The sequence below is a fragment of the Calypte anna genome, chromosome 24 (genome assembly GCF_003957555.1).
Source record: "Calypte anna isolate BGI_N300 chromosome 24, bCalAnn1_v1.p, whole genome shotgun sequence".
In the NCBI taxonomy this organism is placed as follows: Eukaryota; Metazoa; Chordata; class Aves; order Apodiformes; family Trochilidae; genus Calypte; species Calypte anna.
Genome location: NC_044269.1, coordinates 1,119,779 through 1,143,610, shown reverse-complemented (window position 1 = coordinate 1,143,610; position 23,832 = coordinate 1,119,779). Strand labels below are relative to the sequence as shown.

The 23,832-nt window shown below is 48.9% G+C and overlaps 1 protein-coding gene across 1 annotated transcript in view; it reads right to left on the bottom strand.

The window, feature by feature from the left end:
• Positions 1 to 23,832, bottom strand: part of KIRREL3 (kirre like nephrin family adhesion molecule 3) — a 270,602-nt gene that overhangs the window by 83,577 nt on the left and 163,193 nt on the right. Inside the window, 1 exon segment of the mRNA XM_030464796.1 lies at positions 221 to 298. Coding sequence (XP_030320656.1) covers positions 221 to 298 — 78 coding nt within the window.

Below are 23,832 nucleotides of genomic sequence, written 5' to 3'. Positions count from 1 at the left end.
ATGGGCTGGGAACCACGGGGGGAGTGGATCCAGGGTTGGATTTGATGATCTCAGAGGGGTCCTTTCCCTGACTAATTCTGTGTTTCTGTAACTCAAAGGAGAAGCAGGATTTTCTTCTCAGTGTGAACAAGACCCTGTCACACTTTTACTGGCAGCACCTCTGTGTCCCTTGCAGTAAGGCTGCTGCAGAAGGAGGGCAGCAGGTGAGGGATCTGCTCACCTTCAGTCATCCTGCGGTACTTCTCCTTGTACATGAACCCCAGTACCAGGCAGCATCCTCTTCCTGGGAGCCCCAGTTCTGCAAGAGAAGAGAGAGCCACATTAGGAAAGCAGGCTGGGGACATGAGCAGGGGGATGCTGGAGGGAGCAAATCCTGCTGGTTCCAGGCTTGGGTCAGCCTCTCAGAGCTGAAATTTGCTGAGGATCCCAAATCAGCTGCTACCAGACACTGCTGAGCTGCTGTGCTTAGGCATGGATGTGCAGAGACAGGGGGGTCACCATCCCCTGCCCACTCCGGTGCTTTTCTACACTAAGCTGAGGGATTGAGCTCCATCCTCCTCCAGCTCAGCATGTTGCTACAACATGGAGGTTTTAATCCCTTTCTCCTTCAGCGGGCAGCCCAGTGAAATGGGGAAGAGCCCTCAGAAGGGAAGATAAGTCTGGCTGGAGGCATCCTGCTCTTCAGAAGCAGAGCAGAGCCCCTACAAGCAGCCAAGTGTCAGAGTCTGAGGAGCCTCACGCCTTTGATGCCTTGATTTCTTAATGGGGCTTTTCTGGCTATCAGTAACAAACAGAGGGAGATCTGAGCAAGGTTTTTTTTTTGGGTTTTGGTTTTTTTTTTCCAGAAGTAGGCTGAGTGCACGCGTGCTCTCCCCGTGTGCCTCTCAGAGCAGCAAAAAGCCCCAGTTCTTCAAACAAATCCTCCCGTGTCGCAGTGGAGAAAATTAAGGTACCACGTCCCTGATGCTGCCTGCCTGTGGACCTGCAGAGCTCCTCGGGGGCTTCTCTGCTCTGCAGAACCCTGCTGATCAAAGCCCCTTTGATGTTTACTTAATGTGGCTGTGGTCTCCTCAGAGCCCCCTCTGCCAAGCAAGGAGCTCGGGAGCTTCAGGAGCTTCGGGAGCGTCGGGAGCGTCACCGCCTTGTGCTGCACGGCAAGGGGGAAGAGGCAGCAACAGCCCCAGAGCAGAGCCCAGGATGCAAACCTGGGTTTGATTTGTAGGTGTGGACAGTACCCAGAGGAAGGTTGCTCCCCATGCTGTGGAAGGCACCCAGGTTTCTCTGGGTGCAGCCACAGACAGGCAGGATCCCTCCCCAGGGCTGCAGAGGGGTGAGCATCCTCTGGAGCACAGGGGGAGGCAGAACCAGAGCCTAAAGGCAGAAAAAACCAGACTTCTTTTGATCCCAGGACATTCAGAATACACCCAAGATGACTTAAAGCACTTTATCTAACACTAAACAGGGCTCCACCTTGCAGAAGACTAAGGTTTTGGTCCTGAGGCTTCCATCAGGGAGGACATCTGCAGCTCACCCAAATAAATCTCCCATGTAATCCCACTGAAGTTGAAGCTGAGACAAAAGTAATCCTCTTGAGGTGCTCAGATTAAGCTGAAATTTAATTACCCCCCTAAATCCACATTGTTACCTCATGTAGTGCCCCCAGAGAAAAATGGGCATCTCACCTCCCCAGGATGACTTTGGGGGTGCCTGGGAGTCACATTGGCCATAAAAGTGGTGATAGACTCAGATGTAGGTGTCTAAAAATGAGACAGATCAGGGCAGATGAACAAACCATCAGCATCCACTGCTGTTTCTTGAGTCAAGAGTCCTCATGAACAGGAGGTGGCAAACAAACATCAGCCACCTCCCATCCCAGAGGCAAAGGTTTTCCTGCTGGAGCAGTAGTGCTATGATCTACCTCCCTCCACAACAATTTGAAATACACCCAGAAAGGTGTTGATTTGCAGAGCATTTGGCTGCCTCTTGTATTCCTGGTCAGCAGCAGGATTTAGCTAAAGGCCCTCAGAGATCTGATAACCAGAAGTGATCAGACCTTGAACTGCCAGTGGGGTTTTCACCAGGGGTTGTGTCACGCCTGTGAAAACAGACATCCCAAAAAAACCCAACAATGTGCATGTGGCCATGAGCCTGAGATTTCCTCTGGGGCTGCAGGGCAGATAAGAGGTGTTTGTGTTGGTATTGATAGGAAAGCAAAACTGCATCGATTCCTATTGAGCCTCCAACAGGCACCGAGGTATCAAAGCGTAATTAAAACAACACAATTAGATTAGAGTCACAGCAGGCAGTGCAGCCCCCAGGGGAACTCAGCAAGCCAGGCTTCCCATCTCACTAATTCCTACACCCCAGCAGGTGCAGGTGGGGCTCTCTGTGGATGCTTGGCTGGGTTTTTCCTGGTCTCCATCCACAAACATCCCCAAGAGCATCCTGAACCAAAGCAGAGTGGAGGGACCAGGGATGGAGGGGGCAATAGCTGCAACCTCCTTGGGTGGTGAACGTGTCCAGCCCTCACCTTCCCTTCCTCAATGCTCCCTGAGAAAGGGATCATGGTTTGGAGGCTGTTGCTGGGGGCTACAACCCAAGAGAAGGGTAACCCCAGAAAGGTCCCCACTTTGCCCTGGCAGGATGGAGGGATAGTCAGGGCTGAGGCATGTGGGCTGGATCCAGAGGAAATCTGGGTTAATACCCATCTGGAGCCTGGATCAAGGCACACCAGGATGGCTGTCTGTCTGCCATTTGCCTCCCTGAGGGGTGCTATAATTAATGCTTATAAAACACTTTGATATCCCATGATGAAAGGAGCTATACAAGAGCACTGCATTACAATAATTCATACCATAAATTTGTGAGAACATGCAAAAACCTTTATAGCTAAAGGCACCTTTAAATACTTGAGAGGGCCTTTAAAAGGTAAAACACTTCAAGATGACTCTGATGCCTGAGGACATCTCAACCACTTCATGGCTTTTAGTGGCTACCTAAAACTAAACCAGTTAAGCAGGCACCAAGCATTTTTGTTTTGGCTTTAAGGGGGCTGCTGAGACACCACTGAGCACAGAACATTTTAACCCATGTGTGTCCCCCACCCTAAAACCAGTTCCATCCATTTCCCTGCAATGGCAACAGCCATTTCCCCAGCAGCTTTCCCAGCAGAGCAGAACCAGTTACAGCTGGAATTTATCTCAGGAGCTTTGAAGAGGTGTGAATTTAAATTATTTATTTGGAAAACACATGGCAGAAGCATGTTTCTGAGTTGCACCTACATTAACTCACCCCAAAACTTACAGAAGAGCCCCTCAGACAAAGCAGAAGCAAGGTCAGACCCCACATCACCAACACCAGGGACAACAAAGTCAAAGCCAATTCAAAGCAAGAAGAGTTCAGGGGCTTGGAGAAAAGGAGCTTTATGCCCAGACTGGCTGAGTTTGCTTTGAAAGATTTCTCCTGTAAGGAATTCCTTCCAAAATTGAAGTTTCCTCCACCTACAAGTCGGGAAGGGAACCAAATTCCTGATCAGCCACCGTGGTCAAGGCTGAAGGTGTGGAGCAGTAATTAGGGTTTGTTAACACAAGCATAACATGTCCTGTTGTGTAGCCAGATTCCACCAGGAATGATAATAAATGTTTAATAGCCCAATAATACCTGGTTAATAATTTTCAGCTCATCCTGCCTAATTGCAAGTTTATTAAAGAACGATAAAATTTATAATTGTTGTAAAGGCATAATTGCATTTCCATTGCTTATTTAATATTGAGTTAATTATATTACAAACTAAGTTATATTTTCCCATACATATTAAATATCAATTAGCTGCTTTAAACTATTGATTTGTATTTAATTAACTATGCTATTATATACCAATTAAGCTCTTATAAGAGAAGCAGAAACAGCTGGTCTCTTAAATTAAATTTTAAAAACTTTGTATTAACATAAAGATCACGTTTCTGTTTTCTCATGTTTTCCTTCTACAGAGATGGCAATTCACTATCTGTAAATATTTTTCCAATCACATGTTATATGCATGAGCTTTGTTCTGAACATTTGCTTTTCAGGAGAGGGATTGGATAAACTCCATGGCAGCTACTTCAGTGACACCAAAACTCAGGGACAGAGGGCTGGAAAAGCCCCATGAGGATCTCAGAAGCAAAGAACTTGGGTAGGAATATTTGGAAGAGCATCAGTGTCCCCAAAGCAGCAGCTCAAGAACTTTCTCTTTGTTTCTAAAGCTGGGTAATTGATAAAGGTCCTATCACCAAATCCAAATGTTTTGGGGTTTTCCACTTAAAACATTTGGTTGAGAGACCTCATGCCTTGCTTAGAAGTTTCCCATCCTGATGGATCAAGTTGTCTGCTCTTGGGTATTTTGCTAAAGTAAAATGTTATGAATAGGAGGGACCAGTGTCCCAAGCCTTCCAATGCTCTCGGCTTCTCCAGATCCAGAAACAATGGATCCCAAAAGTTGGAAAGAGGAGAATTTTCTGGTTTCCAACATCCCAGTTTCCAGGCTGAATTGAGCATCTTGTCCTGTGCAGATTGCCTGAACATCCCTTGACCTCTTCTGCAGAGGACTTTGCTCTGGGCACCCCCCAAGGAAGCTGCTTTATAAAGGAAAGCTCCAAGTTCTCCTGCTGCTGCCAGTGCTGGATTCCAGCTTCCTCCCTTGATGGCATTTGCTGAGCATTCCAACTGCTGCTGCATTTTGGCAGAGAGCAAATGATCCTTCAGATCCTTCAGCATGTAACTTCTGTTTTATACCAGCGAGTGTGCAGGGCAATCCAAGATCCTTAGAGATGAAAGAAGCTCTACAAATGCAAGTTATTATTAAATCTCTGCCTGGCTAATTTATAAAAGTGTATTAAAAAAAAATAACCAACAAAACAACAACCCAAACTAAAGCTAAGAGGCTTCCCAGATGATAAAATGGACACATTACTGCTTGAAATATGAATGAACCAGAGATCAGTGTTAAATGCTGTAGTGATATTGTATTTTATTCTATAGTGCTCTGCAGAAAACTTGCATTTGTAAAACCATTTATTGTGTTATGTACTTGCAAACCACCTTGTCATCCATTTATTGCACAAATAAAATCTTAAAAGCAGCAGATTAGCTGAGTGTGTCCCTGTGGGATCACAATCTGACATTAAAGAGTCCATCACTGAAGAAGAACAGATGGAGCAGAGGTAGCTGCCAGCTCCCTGCTCTGAGAGGGGAAATGCAGCTCTGCAGAGGACCCTTCTCCAATGGCCCAGGGACCCCAGAGCTCTGCTGGGATGAGAGAGGCCCAAAGAGCAGAGGCCCTGAAACCAGGACCCTGGTCAGGAGCCAGTTCTGGCTGAAGGCTTTGGAAGTGGCAAAGAATTCTCTTCTGCCCCTGCCCAGGGCATGGCAAAGGAAAATTCCTTGAAATGGAAACCTTGCCTCAATCAAGACCTAAATTCCCCTTGAAAACTATCAAAAGCTTGCATCTGTAGCTCAAAGAGCAGCAGCTCCAAAACAAACCAGCCCAGTGCTGCTTTCCTGGAGAGGGATTTCTGCTGCTGGAAGTCTGGAGAGCCCCTAAAGCTTCTTTTCTTAACATTTGTTTGGTTTAATAACCATGCTGGAAAGTGACAGGAAAATTTGGATGTGCTTATTTCACTGGGGCTGTTTCCATCCTGTGAAAACCCAGAGCCACGCATGACCCAGGAGGAGATTCTGCCCACAAGAGGAGATGCCTGGACACATCACAGGACACTGACACGAAACTGTCCCTGCCTGCCACCCCCAAAGCTTCAAGGGAAGGATGGAGAAGCCACCCAGAGAGCAGCTCTGCCCAAGAACAGCCCTGGTACCAGACAATTAAAAGTTGCTTCTTAGCAAGAAACAACTGGCAGAAGGGGAAAGCAAGCAGAGAGATTCATGCTGCTGAGCACACTGAGCAAAGAGAATTATTTCCTTGTGTTCCTTGGCTAAATACAGGAAAAAAAGTACACCTCCAAGATGTAACTCAGCATGCAAGTGCTTTGAAGAGATTTTTTTCCTCTAGTGGAACCCAGAGCCTTCAGTCCCTAAAGTTCAATAGGGCAAACCTCTCCATTCCCCACTCCCCATGGCTGGGGCTCCATTTCCAAGCCTCTCAAAAATCTTTCCTATTTGGGGAGCATCCCACAAGTGTAGTAGAAAAATCCTCACAAGCCTCAAATCCAGATGGTTCTTAGGATTGTATTTTCCTTTTTTTTTTTTTCTTTTTTTCTTTTTCCTTCCCCCAGCATAAAGCAGCTTGGAGGAATAACAAGTTTCCCCCAGAGTGAGGTGGCCTTCAGTACTTGAACCTCCTCACACAAAGAGCTTTGATACCTCTGTGCACAAGGTACATATTTACTCCATTCAAATCAGCTGCAGTGCCTTCCTTTGCTGAGGTCTTTGTGCCAGCAAGTTCCACACTCTTAACTATCCTTCAGCTCACAGGAAAAAGGCTGATTTGCTTTTCTGTCTTGTTTTTTTTTTTCCTTGTAAAAGCAGCAACTTTCACACTGCGTTTATTTTATTCAAAAGAAAAACAGATCAAAGGTTATATGGAAGCAGAGTGTTTTCTTCACCACTAATGATAACAAACCAGCTCCTGTTTGCACCGAGAGCCAGACACTTCCATGGCACCTTCCTAGATCCATCCCCAGGCACTGGGCAGGGCTGCTGGGACTGCCCACACCCACAGCTCCTCGGGCAGTGCTGGGAAATTCCAGTGCCCTGCAGGTTCCAGTTACCCCTCTACACCCAACTTCTGAAGGCTCCATCAAGCACAGACCCTCGCCCAGTTCTCCACAGCATCATCTCCAGGCCCTCTCCACCCTGGGGGGTCACTGCTTCCTATTCCCATCTCCCAGCATGGGTGTTTTCCCCCAGTTTAGGTGATTTTTGACAGTATTTTGCTGTCCTGCTGCCACTTTCATCTTGCTAACCTCAGAACCTCTGAAGCTCCTGGGCTTCCTACAGCCCTGGAGCTTGGATCCATCCCTGGATAGTTCAGCTCACCTGCCCTGCAAGGACTTCCCAGGGATTTAATCTGCTTTTTTCAGCAGCTCATTGGACCTGCTGCTCCCTTCAAACCACAGAATTCATCTCCTGTTCCAAGGCACCAAACCACTGCAGGAAGGTGAGAAAAAAGGGCTTTGAGAAAGCCAAGTACTGCCCCACACCTCCCCCAGTCTTTCCTTGATGCTTCCCTGAAACCAGAACACATCATCACCCTCTCATCAGTCCCCCAGGAACCCCTGAGGAGCCCACGGGGCAGCCAGGGTCACCAGAGGAGAGGTGATGGGCACATCTGTTCTGGTTACAGCCCAGTGCTTGCATTGCATCACCCCACACATCCCACCTGGACCCTCTGGAGCTCCTCACACTTCTGGGGCATGGAGAGGCTCCCAAGCAGTTTGAGCCTTGTCTGCCTGCTCTGCCTCCTCCTGACATTTCTTCTCCCAGAGCCTGGGAAAAGGGAGGGGCATTAGGGAGATTTACTGGGTCAGTCTGAGCTGGGGTGAGCTTCCCAGCTCCATTCCCAGTGCCTGCAGGATGTGCTCCTGCATGGCAGGAAGGGCTGGGAGTCCCCAAGAGTGTCTGAAACCTGAATGAAAAAGCACAGAACAAAACTGACAGGGAGAAAAAATACAATTCCACGGATTTTGATTCCTTAAGAACACAGTGCTTTCTCCAGAGACAGGATTTCATCACCAAACACTCTGGTTTCTCATCTTGTGGCAAGGCCCTGCTCTGCTCCTCACTCCTGCCCCAGGATCCCTGCAGATCCCAGTGCAATCCCAGCAACATCAGCCACACACACACACCATGCCATCGCCCTGAAGCCTGGGGGGAGCAGCTCATGTTGGAATAAATAACACACCCTGAGCTCCCCTGGCAGGTGGAGAGCTCCATTTCCCACAACTGACCCTCATAATCCTGTAACTCAATGATGAGGAGAGAGTGGCAAAGGAAACACTTTGCAATGAAGCCCCCACATTGATCTGACAGATTGTGAACACAGAGGGGAAACCCCCCCCCACACACACACACAAAAAACAAACCAAAAAACCCCCAAAACAAACAAAAAAACACCAAACAAAAAAACCACAACCAACCAAACAAATCCACCCCAGGACTGTAAAGGTCACATCTATTGTAATGTTCTGGATCAACACCTCCCCTCTTGAAAGTGTTCCTGGTTAACCCATCCATGTCACAAACCCAGAAAGATGAAGGGCAGTGCAGGAAAGCACAAAGCACTTAAATACCCCTGGAAATACCCCTGGAAATACCCCTGGAAACACCCAGCAAACCAGCTGCCCTCTCTCTGCCTGATCCCAGTGACAGCCTCCACCTGCCCCAGGTCCATCAGCTCCTCCTGCCTCAAATCCTGGGAAGTCCAAACCCTGGGCACCCCAGGAGCTGCCCTGGTCCCTCAGCACAGAGGAGCTTTGGCTTTTAATGCCCTGGGAAGGGAGGGAGAGCCCTGGAGCAGCCCCACTCCCATTTGGAGATGACACAACAGCCAGAGGCAGGGAACCCTGCTGTCCCTCTATTACTGGCAAATCATGCTCCAGCCTCTCAAATGCCACCACTCCTGTGTATCTTATAATTAAATTGTATTTGCTGGTTACCTCACAGCACGGCTGCAATTCTGAGGCTTTTTCTTTTTTCTTTTTTTTTTCTTTTTTTTTGATCTTCAGTTTCCATTTTATTTTTTCTCCCTCCTCGCCAACTCTGGGCAGTTTCAGAAAACTCCCTAAGCCCCTTCCTGCTCACAGGCTGAGAAGGGGGTAGGAGACATCCTGTGCAGCACCAACCCTTGCTATGCCATCACCTCCTGGGCTTTCCAGAGCTGAAGGACCCCAGTGATGTGAACAATTCCCCCTGGCTCAGCCCCTGATCCACAGGGGAACCCCCAGTTTCTCCTTCAGTGTTCCAACCTCCCAAGAATTTGAACGGGAGTTGAGGATTCTTGGGATACCAAACAGTCATGGATGAGTAACTTGGCCAAGGGAGCAGCAATTGGAGGTGAATCCCAGCTGGAGGTGCTCTTGCTGCTGCTCTTCCCTTTCCATTAAATCTTTCTCAAAGAGCTGAGGTGGAAGGGGCAGCAGGAAAACAGGTCCCTGCCCTCTGCCAAAGAACAAGGCACCAATTAGAGGGGAGAAGAGAAAGCCAAAAGATTGAAGGGATTATCTAATCATTACATCTCCATCCCTTGCTGCAGGAAGGCAGCTTTGATTGAGGTATTGAAGCTGCAGAGGGTGCTGGCAGGGAGGGCTTTGGCCATGCTCAGCAGCAAGAGAAAGGGAAGTGAGTGGGCAAATTTCAGGCTGTGGGAGGCTGATTGCTGCCCTGTCCAGACCACGTTCCCTCAGTGTCCTGGCAGGAACAGATTGAGCCTCACCACAAGAAAGAAATCCATCACTCAGACTGCTTGGCCAGGCAGGCATCCTGCTCCGGCAGCAGCTTCTGCTCCAGTCTGGGCTCCAGAGAAGACCCTGAGCATCCACACCCCCAGCTTCAGGTGGCAGCATTCAGCCCAAATCTTCAAGGCTGCAATATTCACATTGCTTGGTCCCCACATCCCTGCTCCCCTTTTAGAACCTTCTCATCCCAGCTCCCAGTCCACAAACACCTTTAGGCCCCTTCCCTGACCCTGCTCCTCCTCTCTGCTGCCAAACCCCTTAAGTTATCACCACCAGCTTGGCTTCCAGGGGGCCATTTCCCCAGTGTTGGCCATAACTTGAATGATCTGTGAAAAGAGCTCCCCCAGCCTCTCAGAATCCCATTAAGAGTAATGGGGTGAGATTGTCCAGCCCATTACTTTCAATGCCTCAGTTTCAGCCAGACAGCCTAAAGCTCCCGCAGCCAGCAAGCAGAGAAGCTCCAAAACTTGCTGCTTCATTATCACATCCTGGATCCCAGCTTGCCAGGGTTTAATTGGAAAGACAGCCAAGCCTGCATTTAGGTTTCCTAATTGCAAAGAGAGACACGAGTGCTGCTTGCACCCTGCCTGTTATTTCCTTGCTCAGCAATTTCTGCTTTTTCAAGCTGGGAGCTTTTACAAACCATAGTTTAAGCTCTTCTAAAAGAGGAAACATATGCCAACATGGCCACAGGAGAGGTATGAAAGCATGCTCCAAAATCCAGCTGGTCTTGCTGGTGCTGGAGGGAAAGCACAGCTCCAGGAGGAGCTTGGCTGGGGACAACCACAGCTCTTGCAAAAAGCCAAATGCAAAATCATGTATTTAAGATGCATCAGGGGGGTTGGAGTTTGAGTCCTTCTGAACTGTAAGTCCATCCATACACTGAGGGCAGAGACAGGCCAGAAATCAAACTGCTTTCTTCCAGGGCAGCTTAATATTACAACATGTCAGAAAGCTGCCCAGCCAAATACCTTTTCCTGGGAGCCTGAGCAGCCCCATTCCTGGTCCAGCTCCTGACCTCACCTTCTGCTCTGTTTTCATAAAGCCTGGCAGAACTGAACCATGCAAAGCCCCATGGCCTCCTTCCAGCTAGGGATGTTCATAATGAGATACCCAGGAGACTGAAATCACAACACCCACCCCAACTCCTGGCCAAAACCAAAGTGGGAAGGGCTGAGTAGTGAAGTGGCTGACCAAAAGAGAACCCCCCCCCACACCACTAGACCTTAGAAAGCTGCTGAGATGACACTTACAGCCCAGCCAGGGACATTTTGGGTACAGCATTGCCTTTTCCTTAGCAAAGAGATGCCATACAAGCCACCCAAGCTCCTTGCACAGCCTGGGTGCCATGCCCTGATGCAATGTTGGCTTTAGCTGCCACTGCTTCAAAAGATGGGAACATCTTGATGCTCACAGCCCTGTCCAATCCAGGCCAGATGGTAATAAATTTTTCAGTGACTGGAGCAGAGTGCAGCAACTGTGTGATTAGCATCTTTTTCTCCACTGCACATTTCATCTGTAAACTAAGATTAAATACCTGGAGGGAAAAAAAAGCCACGGGAAAAGGGGAACTTTAATCTGTTTTCACTGCAGGGTTCACACGAGTGAGCAAACAGCTCAGATCAGAGGCTGGGGGTGGATCGAGGAGGGGGAGGGAACAGTTTTCCCTGTGTACTGATTCAGGTTATCCAGTTTTCACCAAGATACTCTTTCTGTTTGCGTGGCTGCACCCTGAAATCCTTCTGAGCCACCAGTGCCAGGAGCAGCGAGGCTGCAGAGCCCTCAGAGTGAGCAAGGGGAGGAGAACTGCTCCATTACCTGCCTGGGTTTGAACCCTCAACTCCTTTAAACTAAACTAAAGCTATTCCAATTGCTTGTCAAGCCTCAAGGACCTCACTTCCCTGCCAGCTCAGCCAGAGATAAAACAAGGGAATGAATTTCATGTATTGCACAGGAGACTGGGGATGGTGCCAGGTGCTGAGAAAGAGAAGAAATCATCAGCTACAAGTGCAGCAACCAGCAGAACATTGTTCTTCATCACTGCTACACAAGTACCAGGCCAGCATTGCCAATAAGGCACCCCAGCTGACAAGCAGCTTAGATCACCATTTAAACAAACAAACAAACAACAGCATTAAAGCCACACACACACAAACCACACCTGACACACTTTGGGGGGAACAGAACTCATTGTCTCAAGGCTATTGTTAGGCCTGGGCAGGCATCCTCCCCCTGCTGCACATTCTCCTCTCTGCAGACTCAGGGAGCTCCTTTGGGTTGTCCCATGCTTTGCTTCTGCTCCTACCCCTGACACCAGGGGATCATACATAAGGAAATCCTTTTTGGGGCAGCATAAACACCAAGGGGGAGACTCACCTGCACTTAGAGGAAAGGGCAGTGAGATTGGAGCCCTCTGGCTCCACTTGTATGAAAAATCTTCTCTAGAGCATTGGATGGCTTAATAAAACCCAAACATGCCCAACAGGCTGGGCTTGAGGTCACCCAGATAAATACCCCAGCTCTACTGCTCTGTCCCCAGAGCTTCTGATAACCCCAGGCTGTATTCCACCTTTCACTCCTCCTCTCCCCACAGGGAGCCAGGGGAGGGGGTTAAAACCCAACCACCATTTCCAAGGAGCCAGGAGATGCTCCTGAGGAGCAGTGATGGATGGGCAGGCACCACCTGCCTTTCAAAAGACATTACATGCCACTGCTGTAATCAATAATGTATCATTTCCTCTGTGCTTTATATCCTCATGTTTATTGTGTGTAAATAGGGATTTACAGGGATCTGAGTGTGTTCATTTAATGTAGCTGACACCCTGCATATGAGATCTGCCAGCTGCCCTCTCAGGACCTTCAGGAAAATGAAACAATGCTTCTTGCACAAAGGCATCATCACAGGAGAAATGGGGAAAAAAAAGAATAAAATAAAACAAGGCCAAGGTAGAGAGATCAGAGAGTAACTGTGTGCATGGAACAGAAAACAGAATAAGGGTGTCAGCACTGGGATTGAGTCACACCAGCAGCATTGAGATGTTAAATATTGCTCTCATCTCCAGTCCAAGGTGCTGCTTCTGAGAGGAAAAGGTTGGAGCAGGGGAAGAAACTTTTCCTTGAAAGGCATTGGCACACCTATGCAAAGTTCCTTCTTATTTGATCTTCAGCACAAAGAGCTGAACAGAAGCATATCATCTTTTGCAGCTGAAATGAAAAAATAAAGAGGACTTTTATCCCAGATCCATTTATCTCAGGAAATAAATTCTGCTCCTGCCTGCAGCCAGGCAGTATTTTCCAGGTGGGTAGCTTTCTTGTTGGAAAAATGAACAAAGCAAACAAAATAATTTGCTAATTCATTTCATGCCTTTTTTTTATTATTACATTTTTAAAAAAAATCTCCACAGCAAGTTAAAAAGCCCTGAGTAGCCTGGTACCTTGTGTCAACATTTTATTCAACAAATATCAAAGCAATAGTGAAATTCTTAATCATTTCTTAAAACAAGCTTCACAAACCTCCTGAAGTCACATTACACATCCCAGAAGGAAAGTGACACTGCAGGGAAATCTATCAGTCCCCTCTTTGCTGGAGATTGGCCACAGCCTGAAGGTCTCCCAGCACATTTCAGCATCCTTAAAGTGCCTCTGTCTGCCAGGACAGCATCCTGCTCATCCTGCTCATCCTGCTCATCCTGCTCATCCTGCTCACCCCCCACACACACCAACAAAAAGGTTGGAGGGAACCAGGCAGACACGTTGGACATTCTCAAGGTTTGTCTTGGTTCTGCCAGCCCCAGCATCACTCAGAGCTCCATGGGACAGAGGGCAGGAAGCAGATGTGCTTTGAAAGTGACAGCAAGCTTTAAAGTTCATGGAAAGTCTTAGGAAAGAAATTTATCAATCCACCCCAGGCCAAGATGCCATTCCAGGGAGATCCAGGCAGCATCCCAGCTCTGCCAGGCAGGAGAAAACAAGGTTTAATGAACTTTAAATTAAATGCCTGAGCTCAGGGGGACCACGGTGCCCTCCTGAGCCACCAACCATGGGAAGCATCAGAGCAGGGACCATGGGGGAGCTCCCATGCCCTCAAACAACCACCTCCAGCTTCTCCTCACACAAACACCTTCTCTAAGTGCCAAACACTCCTGCCCCAGGGAGGACAAAGTTCCTGGGATGGGATCATGTTGGGCAGCAGCATCTCAGCTGTGCAGAGCAGCTGAAGGGGTCTCTTCCTGGTTATGGGAAGCAGCTCCCAGCTCTGCTCCCTTGACCCTGCAAATCCCTTCTGAAACCTCCTCTGTGCAGCCAAAGCAGCTCCAGCAATGCTCTGCAACAGCCCAGGCTTCAGAGGGACTGCAGACAATTGCAGGAAACCCTTGGGACTCCAAGAGAAGCTGATGTTGGAAGTGACCCAAAGCCCTCTTCTCCACAGCCACCTGGTGTGGCCCATCGAGGTGCCAGAAGAGGGCAATGCTCCAGGCTCAGAAAAACCAGAACAGTAAAAAAAAAAAAACAACAAAAAACCCAAACCAAACAAAACCCCTCCCAAAACATCCCTAAACCTTCACTGCCCCCTTCAGCAACAAACCACAAGAAGAAATGCTTCATTGCAGGACCTGTTTCCACTCCAGCAGCACGAAAGCAAACCCTGGGGGCACCCAAAGCACCCCCCACACCCAGCAACCTCCCCATGGGGCAGCACCCACCCACCCACCCCTCAGGGCTGGGGATACCTGAGAGACCACAAAGCTATTGCAGCAAAACACACACCAGCCCTCTTCCCTGACTGCTTCTCAAGGGAGAACACTTGCAATTTCCCCCCAGAATCTTGGGGCAGAGGCTGAGGTCAGGACCTGGCCTCCATCACAGTCCCAGGGCTTCCCACCTCAGCAGCTCTTTTGTTTCCTCCTCAGGGAACTCATCTCCTCCAAAAAAAAAAAAAAAAATATCCCCAACATGGCCATGGCCACCTCAGGAAAGGGCAGAGGAATGGCAGGAGGAGGTAACTCAGGGCCCTAATGAACTCCTCTGCATCCATTGGGCACTTTCCAGCACCTGGGGCAGAATAATTACCTCCAATAAAAATAAAATTATCCTTTCCATACTGCTTCTAAGACATTCTCTGACTTCACATTCCTCTGGGTCCCTCACATCTCCTGTCTCCCCAAATCACCTCTCTCTGTAGTTGTTCCTTTCTATGACACCACTGACTCCTCAGTGATGGAAGCCAAAGGTTAATATTATATTTTTTTTCCTTCCAAACATGCAAATGCCCACAGAGCAGAGCTGAGAACAAGAGGCTTCTGACCAAAGCAACATGATTGGGAAATGCAGCTTTTTTTTTTTTTTTTCCCCCTGAATGAGCAGTGCTCTGTCAAACACCTCTTTCCATACCTCTTTTAATGAAGTCTCCTTGATTGATTGCTCCCTGCCCTTTCAGTGGGGCTGCTGCCACCCCAACCCTCTCTCACCAGCTGAGGATTCTGGCAGAAGGGTTCAGCCCACACCAGCCAGGGCTCTGTCTCTCAGCTGAAATTTCCTACCTTGCAGCAGGAGCAAAGTGACAAGTTTGAGCTGCTGTCAGCAGAGGAGCTCTCTCTGGTCTCATCTGAATAGCAGAACCCGAGTTTAGTTTTTAATTAAGCCCTAGTGGGTTCCTTGAAAGGTTGGAGATGACACAGCCTCCTCTGAAGCTGGCCTAGGGAGACATCCAGAGTCAGCATCAAAGTCTGCCTCCTTCTCAGATTGAGATGAAATTGGGACCCTGGAAAAAAGGATGAATTCTGAAAAGGAGCAGGAATGGGGTTTTTTTGGAGCTCAGGTGGGCTCTGGGAGGATACACAGCTCCTGCTGGGCTCAGCTCCTGTGAGGAGCATCCAGCCCTACTCTGGGTCCCCATCTCCCCTCCCACCCGTCCCTTTCTGGGCTGGCAGTGATGAGTGTGATGTTTCATCCTGAATTTATTGCTGTGGTCTATGCAGATGCCAACAGGGAAAGGCTCTCCCTTCCATGTACACTCCAGGAGACACAGCCATCCAGCTCCCTAAATTAAAGACCTACGGCTACTGTCCAATAAGTTCTGGTGTTCCCATATCCATGTAAATCCTAATGTGTGCTATTTGCTTTCAGGCCAGATAAATGTACAGCTTCCCCTCCCCATCCTGCCCAGCAATATTATATTTAGTACTGACTGGAAGATTTCCATCAAACAATATAAACACATTTGTCAGGACTGTTCACAGTGGATGCTCTTCTCTGAGGAAACGACTGAAAAGGAACCATGTTTAATTCCCAGTTCAGTGGGATTCATAACTCTGGGTTATTTGAGCTTTGTTTCCTCCACGCTGCCTTCTCTGCTTTTTCTTTTTAAATTGGAAAATCCCCCAAGCTAAAACATTTCTACCTGGATGGCAGTCATTTCTAACCAAAATAAAAATGAAACAAAAAAAACCCAAACACCCAAACTTGTGGTTTTGAACTGCTTTGTTAAAAGCAACAAACAAACCAAACAGTGAGAATAGAATTTTTGAGAAGGGATTGTGGACAGGGAGAATGTTTTTCTTTTGATTCAGACAAGAAGATGACTGCCCATTTCCCCCATCACTCTCAGGACCATTTTAAGATGAGGGTCAACACATGGGGGAAATGGGGAGAAAACGGGGTTTCTGGCCAGGAAAATCAGCTGTGACAGCTCCAGATGGGAAGCATCTTGGCCTTTGCATGGGAGAGGGGAGCAAACACCAATAAAACCCCAAATTTGACTGTGGCAGTTTGGAGATGAACATGTTTGGAGGAGGAGGAAAGCTTCTACTGACAAAAGACACCTAAAAGGTGCTTAAAAGTCATCTCCTGCAGCCCTTTGCCTTCCCACTGTCACAACCCTTGTGCCCAGCACTGCCCAGGCAGAAACCTCTCATGATGCCAACTTCACACCTGAGCCTCTGGCTAATAAAACTGACCAAAAAAAGCCTTGACAAATGTCCTATGGGCAACGTGGAGTGGGAATTGACACCACACACTGCTTCTAGAGTGCCACAGAGCTGAACAACACTCCTCAGCTCTGAAGAGCTCTCTTGGTGTGACACGGGTTGGGCTCAAGCATTCTCATTGGCATCCCTTCCCTCCTCTCCTAGGAGAGGACCTGTGCTCATCATCTCCTCTGCCACATCTCCAGGCATCTTTTTTCTTGCCCTAGTCCTTGTTTGCCTCATTTCTATCAGTTTAAGGAGCAGCTCAAAGGATGCACAAAGGCCTAAATTCTGTCATTATTTACACACCAAGCAGTTAAAAAAAGCATGCAAGATCAAGGTGCTTTCAAAAAAAGAAACTATGAGAATTTATTTCAGAAACAGAAATAAATAGCAAACTTCTTCCACGTCCTTTTTATTTGCTCCCTGGCTCTGCAGAACGTAAAGGTTATGTTTTCCAAATTCTCCCTGCTACAGTAAAGATCAAACAGTCAAAAGGCAAGAAAAGCAGAATTCTTCATTTCATGCCACGACTCCAGGAGCTGGAGCCTTTAGAAAAGCAATAAACATCACGGGGTGGATGCTCCTGAGCATTGCCAAGATTTGTGAGCAAGCCCAGAGTTTTATGGGCCTTGAATGTCGTTTGCTTAGGATCCTTCAATGGAGACTCCCAGCTGCCCTGAATATAACTTACTGCTTTTTCCAAGTCCTTTTTCCTCAGCCAGGCTCTGTGGGGCTTGTGCCAAACCCTGTGTACTGCTCTATACAGGTTCTGCACCAATGACAGAGATTTCCCCTCCTTCTATGGCTGAAAGTCACCCAGACCCCTGTGCCATCGGCTCACAGCCTGAGTGGGTGCTCTCTGCAGACCTCAGAGCAATTTATTTTTCCTTTTTTTTTTTTTTTTTTCTTTTCCTCCTGCAATGGGCCAAGTGCCCAGAAGAAGAAGGGCTCCCACCCTGGGGGACACCACTCTTGAGATGGCTCCAGCAGAGAGCAGATGGTGATGGCACAAGAGCATTTGAGGCATCAGCATGAGGATGGATGGGCTCACCTCAAGAAAACAGAGAAACTCATTTGTCCTTTGATTCAAATCCATGTCCAGATTTTCAGCTGACACAGTTCAGCCTCCCCCCATCAGCACAGACAAACCTACATCAGTTTACTTGAGTGTGCCATGGGAAGGATCCCAAACCCCACCGTGTTACTACAGTAACACAGCAGCTGTGCTCAGTAGCTGCTGGCTACACCAATCTATTTCTGTACAGGTCCCACGCAGCCCTCACAGCTCTTGGAAAGAACTCAAGCCAACAGGAGAAATGCAAACAGACCCCCCCTCTCCAAGGGGGAAACCTCTTGCTGGTTCCCCACAACCACCCTGACAGCCACAGCAACTTTTTACTAAGTGTCCAGCCATCCCCTTTTCCTGTCATTCTGTCTTATTTCCATTACCTTTCAGCAGGGGAAGATTTAGGAGCCATTCCCTTGTTTAGCAACATCCATTTGTGACAGTGGGATCACTAGGGAGCAGTCAATAAGAACTAGGCCAGCCCATCCGTGGGATCTGGGCAGCAGTTAGTGCAGAATATGAAATATATATGGCTATATATATGGCTGCCTTCACCTAATCTAAAGCTGTATCAAATGGCTCTTAACCCTGCCCGAATGAATTCAATTTGGCTACTGGATGCAGATCCAATTCCTTGGGCTAGAGCAGAAAAAAAATCACTTACTAAAGGGATGCTCCCTAGGGACCAGCTTCTGAAAGCAAACCCAAAGATTTCCAGTTCACTAATCCTGTGATAGCTCACGCAAGACAAATCTGGAATGATGAGGGCTTCTCGTCAAACACAAGCAAACCCCAGGAAAAATGGGAATAGCATTACAAGTACATGGGAGGGGGAGTCACTGGAGAAGCTCCGGGGAGATGCAAGATGCTGGGAGAACACAGGGATGGGCAGAGGACAGAGATGGGAAATCAGAGGAGCTTTGTGTATTTCCAGGGTTTTGAGAGAAGTGGGTGTGTAAAGAGAAGGGGGAGACGACTCAAAAGGGAGGTGGAAAGAGCATGGAGGGTTCCAGCCTCTTTGCTGCCTGGTGGGGCAAATGAGCAGAAACAGAGAGTGGTGCCAGGACTGGGAGGTCCTGATGGATAATACCAGCTCAGCAAAGATTTGTCCCAGGCCTGCTGTCCAGAAATAAAGAGCTGCTTCTCCAGAAAATCCCACTGCCTCTCCTATCTTATCTTCATCAGAAATACAGTTTTACAGACCTGCCTCTCCCTCAGTAGTATCAGAATTCAGCTCTTCCCCTTGATTTATACCAGGAGGTGGCCTGAGGTGCAGGTGGAGAAACCTGGGCTCCAGCATCCTTCTGCCTCTACCCTGCAGGGTGATGCTTTAGGAGGTGCTTTTTCCTTCCATCATCCCTTTCTCCCATGTCAGGATGGCAGCCCTGGCCCAACAGGCTCCAGGTTTGATTTCCCCTGGCCGGGGAAGCGCCGCACGAACCGAACCGAGCTGCACTATTGACTTCTGCTGGCACTTAATTGAATTGTCTTGTACTACACTTTGTTTAAGCTGCTGAGTGATGGCTTGCACTGCAGTAGCCAGCTCACGGGGAAATAAGGTCGGAGATGACACACTCGGTGCCAAACATCCCCCTCTTGGGCCACCCAACCCTGACCCCCTCCCACGTTCTCCCACGCCAGCAGGAATCGATGGGTGTTTGGCTCGCAGCCCTTTTCCCTCCCTGTGCAACAAGAGATGAGTCTCGGGTGGGTAAATGGAGATGGTTACAACAGGGGTGTGATGGGAATGGGGAGGGAGCTGTCGCAAAGCAGAGACGAGAGGAGAAGGGGGGGAAAGAGGAGAGGGGAGAGCAAGAGCGAGTGCTCGACAACTTCATTTCCCAGCCCAGGGCTCCCGGCTGTCCGCCCCCTCCGTGCAGCTGGGCTGTGGCTAATGAGGCATCTGCTGCCTCTGACAGGCTGCATCTGCTCACCTCCCCCTGCCCAGCCCTTGGCTACCACTAGCCAGCATCCCCAGGGCTGGAGCCAGGCATGGGGCTAACTCTGCAAACCTCCAGGAATGCCTCGCAGATCAAGCAGCCCCTCTGCGGAGAAGAAACCTTTGCTCCAAACTGTAACCTGCCCCCCTTCTAATTGCTGGTATTAAGCTGTAAAATGTTATGTTTGCAGTCTCTGCTTTCATGTCAGACTCCCTGTTTACAATCATTTAGAGCAAGCTGCCAGGCCTGGCATTAAAATATATTATTCAATTAATGCAGCACCCAGGGAGTGCCTGGGGGAGTGGGAGGCGATGCTGCAGGATGCTCCTCCAGCCAGGAGATGGGAACCACGCTGCCCAGGACTGGCTTTAACAGAGGGGAAACTCAGCAGCTCAGCCAGAGAGGGAGCAGAAACAGAACCCAAAACTGGAACAACCTGGAGACGAGGAGAAAACCTGGAGTTGGATTTGGCCTCTCTTTATCAAGAAGTGTTGGGGACAGGAGGTTTTTTCCCTTGGCATAAAGGCTCATGTTAGAAGCAGAGGCACCTGTCTGCTTTGCTTAGGAGGAGGTCAAGCAAGAAGAGGACATGTTGTGCCAACAAGGGAGAGGTTAGCAATTGTTTGAATTTAATTTTCCAACTGCTGTCCTCCTCTGAGCCACAGGTGCCTTCTGCTAAGGGATGTCAAATTACCAAGGGCTCCTCTCTCAAGCTGAAATCTTAAACCAAAGTCTCCATCACTATTGGTCACTGAAGACCACACAATGCTTTTCTAATCACAGAAGTGGAAACCCACTATCTAAATCAAATCCTTGTTAATTAAATTCCCATCTGAAACTCAATATTTTTCACCTTATTCATTTCCCAACCTGGGCAGCCACGCTGTTGTACAGCAGGGTTTGGAGAAAATTGCAGGTGAGAAACCTTTCCAAGGGTCTGTGTGGGGATCTGTCTGCAGGGGAGGGTTGTAAAATCCATTTGTGAAGATTGGGAGGCCTGGAGAGATCCATCCCAAGCGAGTGGTGAAATGGGCTACTTAAATCCAAAGGCAGTTTGGACACCCCATCTGAACAGCAGTGGTCCAGCTCTGGTTTTGCCATCTTTAATGAAAAACAGTGTGTTTCAGGGAGATCCTGGCATGTCACTAACAGCACCAGTGAATAATGATAACTGGGTCAGAGGAGTGGTGGGTATGAAGCCCAACACAAGATACTTGGGTTTTGTGCCATCCTCTGCTACCGAGGCTCTGACAAAGAGCTGTTTTCCTTCCTCTGCCTCAGTTTCCCCACCTAGAAAATAGCAACAACCTCTCCTTGTCAACACTGAGTTGCTCAGTGATGGTGAAGCCATCAGGAAGGGCCAAAGGGACAGTGTCCAGCAGAACAAGGAGCAACATACAAACTTAAAGCAGTTCCTAAGCAAAACAGAGGGGAACCAAGTGGGGCTTTGGCATGCCCAGCCCAGCATCTCCCCCACCAGCCCTGATGTGCAGCCATGGACTTTGCCCAGCTGGGACCACCCCCCCAGCCCACTCGTGCTGCCCAAGACAAAAGCTGTCACAGAGCACAGAGCCAGGCAGGGGATGGAGCCTGTTTTTTTGCTGCATTTTAATCCATCCCAACTCTTCCTCTTTGCCAGGATCCCACGCAGCATCTCCTCTTTGAGCAGGACCCCATCTGGCTGCCTCTTCCACCACTTGCCCCCCCTCTCTCCTCCCTGGCTCCTCACCAACAACGTGTCCTCTGTTATCTGAACTCCTTGCCAGCCTCTGGAACTGGGACTCCACTGAGCAACGCCTTTAAATCTGAGGCCCTCCCTGGATATTTCCATATTCTGGAGGTTTAAGGCATTGTGTTTAATGTGCTCAATTTGGAAGCCAGCAGGCAAGGCAATTTTCAGGTGCACGCCATGTGAATAATGAAAGCCCAGCTCTCCATTCACCTGAGTCCTTGGAACAGAGGAGGGAGAGACCAGGACTGCCCAAACCAGACCTGGGATCCCGGGGAGAAGGCTGATGGGTGAATTTCAGGTGTCCCAGACAAACTGGGGAATGTGCTGAGCCGAGCCCACACCAGTGCCAGGAGACATCTAAGTGATCTTAATAATGTCAGCATCTCTTAATGAAAATACTCAGCTTTGCTTAATAAGTACAAGGCACTCTGGAGCCAGCAGTCTCCTCGCAGGCAATATTTGTATTAATTGTGAGTGTTCCTACAGTCCCTGGGAAGGTTCAGGGAGAGGAGGAAATGGAGAAGCTCACACTGGAGGCACCTGCCCCGGCTGTGCTGCCTCCTCCTTCATGTCCCATTAACCTGGAACCTGCAGGATTCTGCTCTGAGGGTGAAAGTGAAGCCACTTCCCTTGGTTTCCTCACCCCGGCACAAAATGAAGATTAATTTCCAGCAGGTCTGAAACCCACGGAGCCCATTAACTCCACTGCAACGGAGTGGAATAAACACCCCAGGGCCCATTATCCGAACGAGAACCTCAGAGCTGGGTCCCCTGGGGGGAAGAGAAAAAGGCACAGGAAAATATTCTCCCCAGGAAGATGTGGAGTGAATCCAGAGAGAAATTCTGGGGTGCAGAAAGAGCCAAAGATGAAGGAGCAGGGAGTGATGGAAGAGGAGTTCGTCGGGAAATGAGCCCCCGTAGCACACCGGGCTCACAGCCCATAATTGGGACTGCCAGGCACTAACTTAATAATGTCAGGAACAACAATGTTAATAATGAATCCACTAGTGTGGGATTTGCCTTCACTGTGCAATTGGGGGCCTTCAGAAAGCAACGCTGAAGGGAAATGGAAACTACTGAGCAAAGTGATAGTCTAACCTCCCCCGTAACTTGCTGGGTTATCACGATGTAGCTGGGAAAAAAAAAAAAACAAAACTGCTTTAGCAATTACATTCCTCACAAGATCTGAAGTGGTGGAAAGAAGAATTATAATGATAATATTAATATACAGGCTCTTCCTAGTGAGAGTAAGTCATTAGACAGCACGGAGAGAAGATGCATGGGCAGGAACAGATGGAAAAAGAGCTACATCAAGAGTTTAAAGGCAGGCTCACAAAAGGAAAAAAAAAAGACAGAAAAAAGCTGCACATTTTAAGTGGATTATGGCAGGCAGGCTGCAAAGGGAAAGCGAGAATTCCTCTGTGCAGGAAAAGGCTGTTCACACACAGCTTGTGGCTGGGGGAATGGAGGGTCGGAAGGATGAGCATTGGTGGGAGAAACACTCCAGGGGATGTGCTTCACCCTGGGTAATTCCAACTGCTGGCTGAGTCCCATGGGCTTTTCCAAACTCTCCTTAGCACAGAGCAGTACCTCTGCCAGCTGAGGCATCCTACCTGTGACAGACAGGCAGCAGAATTTAGGTGGGATTTATCTCAGCCTGGCAGTAAAGTCCATGAGGATGAACCAGAATTACCATACCCACCAGTGGCATTTCCAAGGTTGAGGAAACCTGATGTCTTTTCATCCAGGACCACCAAAAAGCAGGGGAACCAGTCCTTTTAAAGCACACAAGGGCTTTTCTCTCCTTCTCTACAAGGTTTAGAGGGGAGATGTAGTGTAGAAATCTCCAGGATGCTCATGGCTACCAGCCTGGGGGCTGAGCTCATTAAGAGCAGTTCCCACTTCTCTCTTCCTCCAGCTCGTGCTGAGAAGGAGCCTGGGTACCTGCTGAGTGCTTGTTGGTTGCTCTTCCTCCTGTTCCCAGCTAGAAGGAGCCTTGATCTCACACACAGCCCTGCACGCATGCCCAACCAGCAGCAGTGATAACTGGTGGCACTGCCTTGTCCCCAGGGCTGGCTACCCAACCTCTGAGCCCATGGCATGTGTGCAGCTGGCAGGACTAGCAAGCCCAGCCCTCCCCAAGCCCTTCAGCAATGTCATCAAGGGGGTGACACGATGACAAAAGTCTGCTCTGGGTGCCCTCCCCTTGTTTCCAGCAGGAGGGGTGGCCCTGCAGCCTGGAGTCACCTCCTTGTCCCTGGCCTGCAGAGCAGAATCCCAGGTGTGACTGGCTCTTGCTTCCACATCTCTCAGTCCGTGTGATTTTAATGATCTGGGGACTCCATCCCAGCAGTTTCCCCTTCCCTGGATGCCCTCAAGGAGCTGAAGTTCCCTCAGCCAGTTATGAGAGCTGGGCTCCCACAGAGCCTCCTGCTCAGAGTGGGCTGAGCAGGCTTTGGACAAGCAGGCAAAGAGCAAGGGCAAGAATTATTTGTTGGTCTTTCCTTCCTCCCTAAAGCTGAGGAGATTCATTAGATGCAATATTGAGAACCTGCAGTTTCTACCTCCTCGTGACCCTTGGCAGTGGCCAAAGAGCTGGAGCCAAGGCAGCTCCAGGGGATGCTCCCACCCTTTGCCTCTCGGGTGAGCAGGGGGATGCAGAGCTCCTCTGCCACCT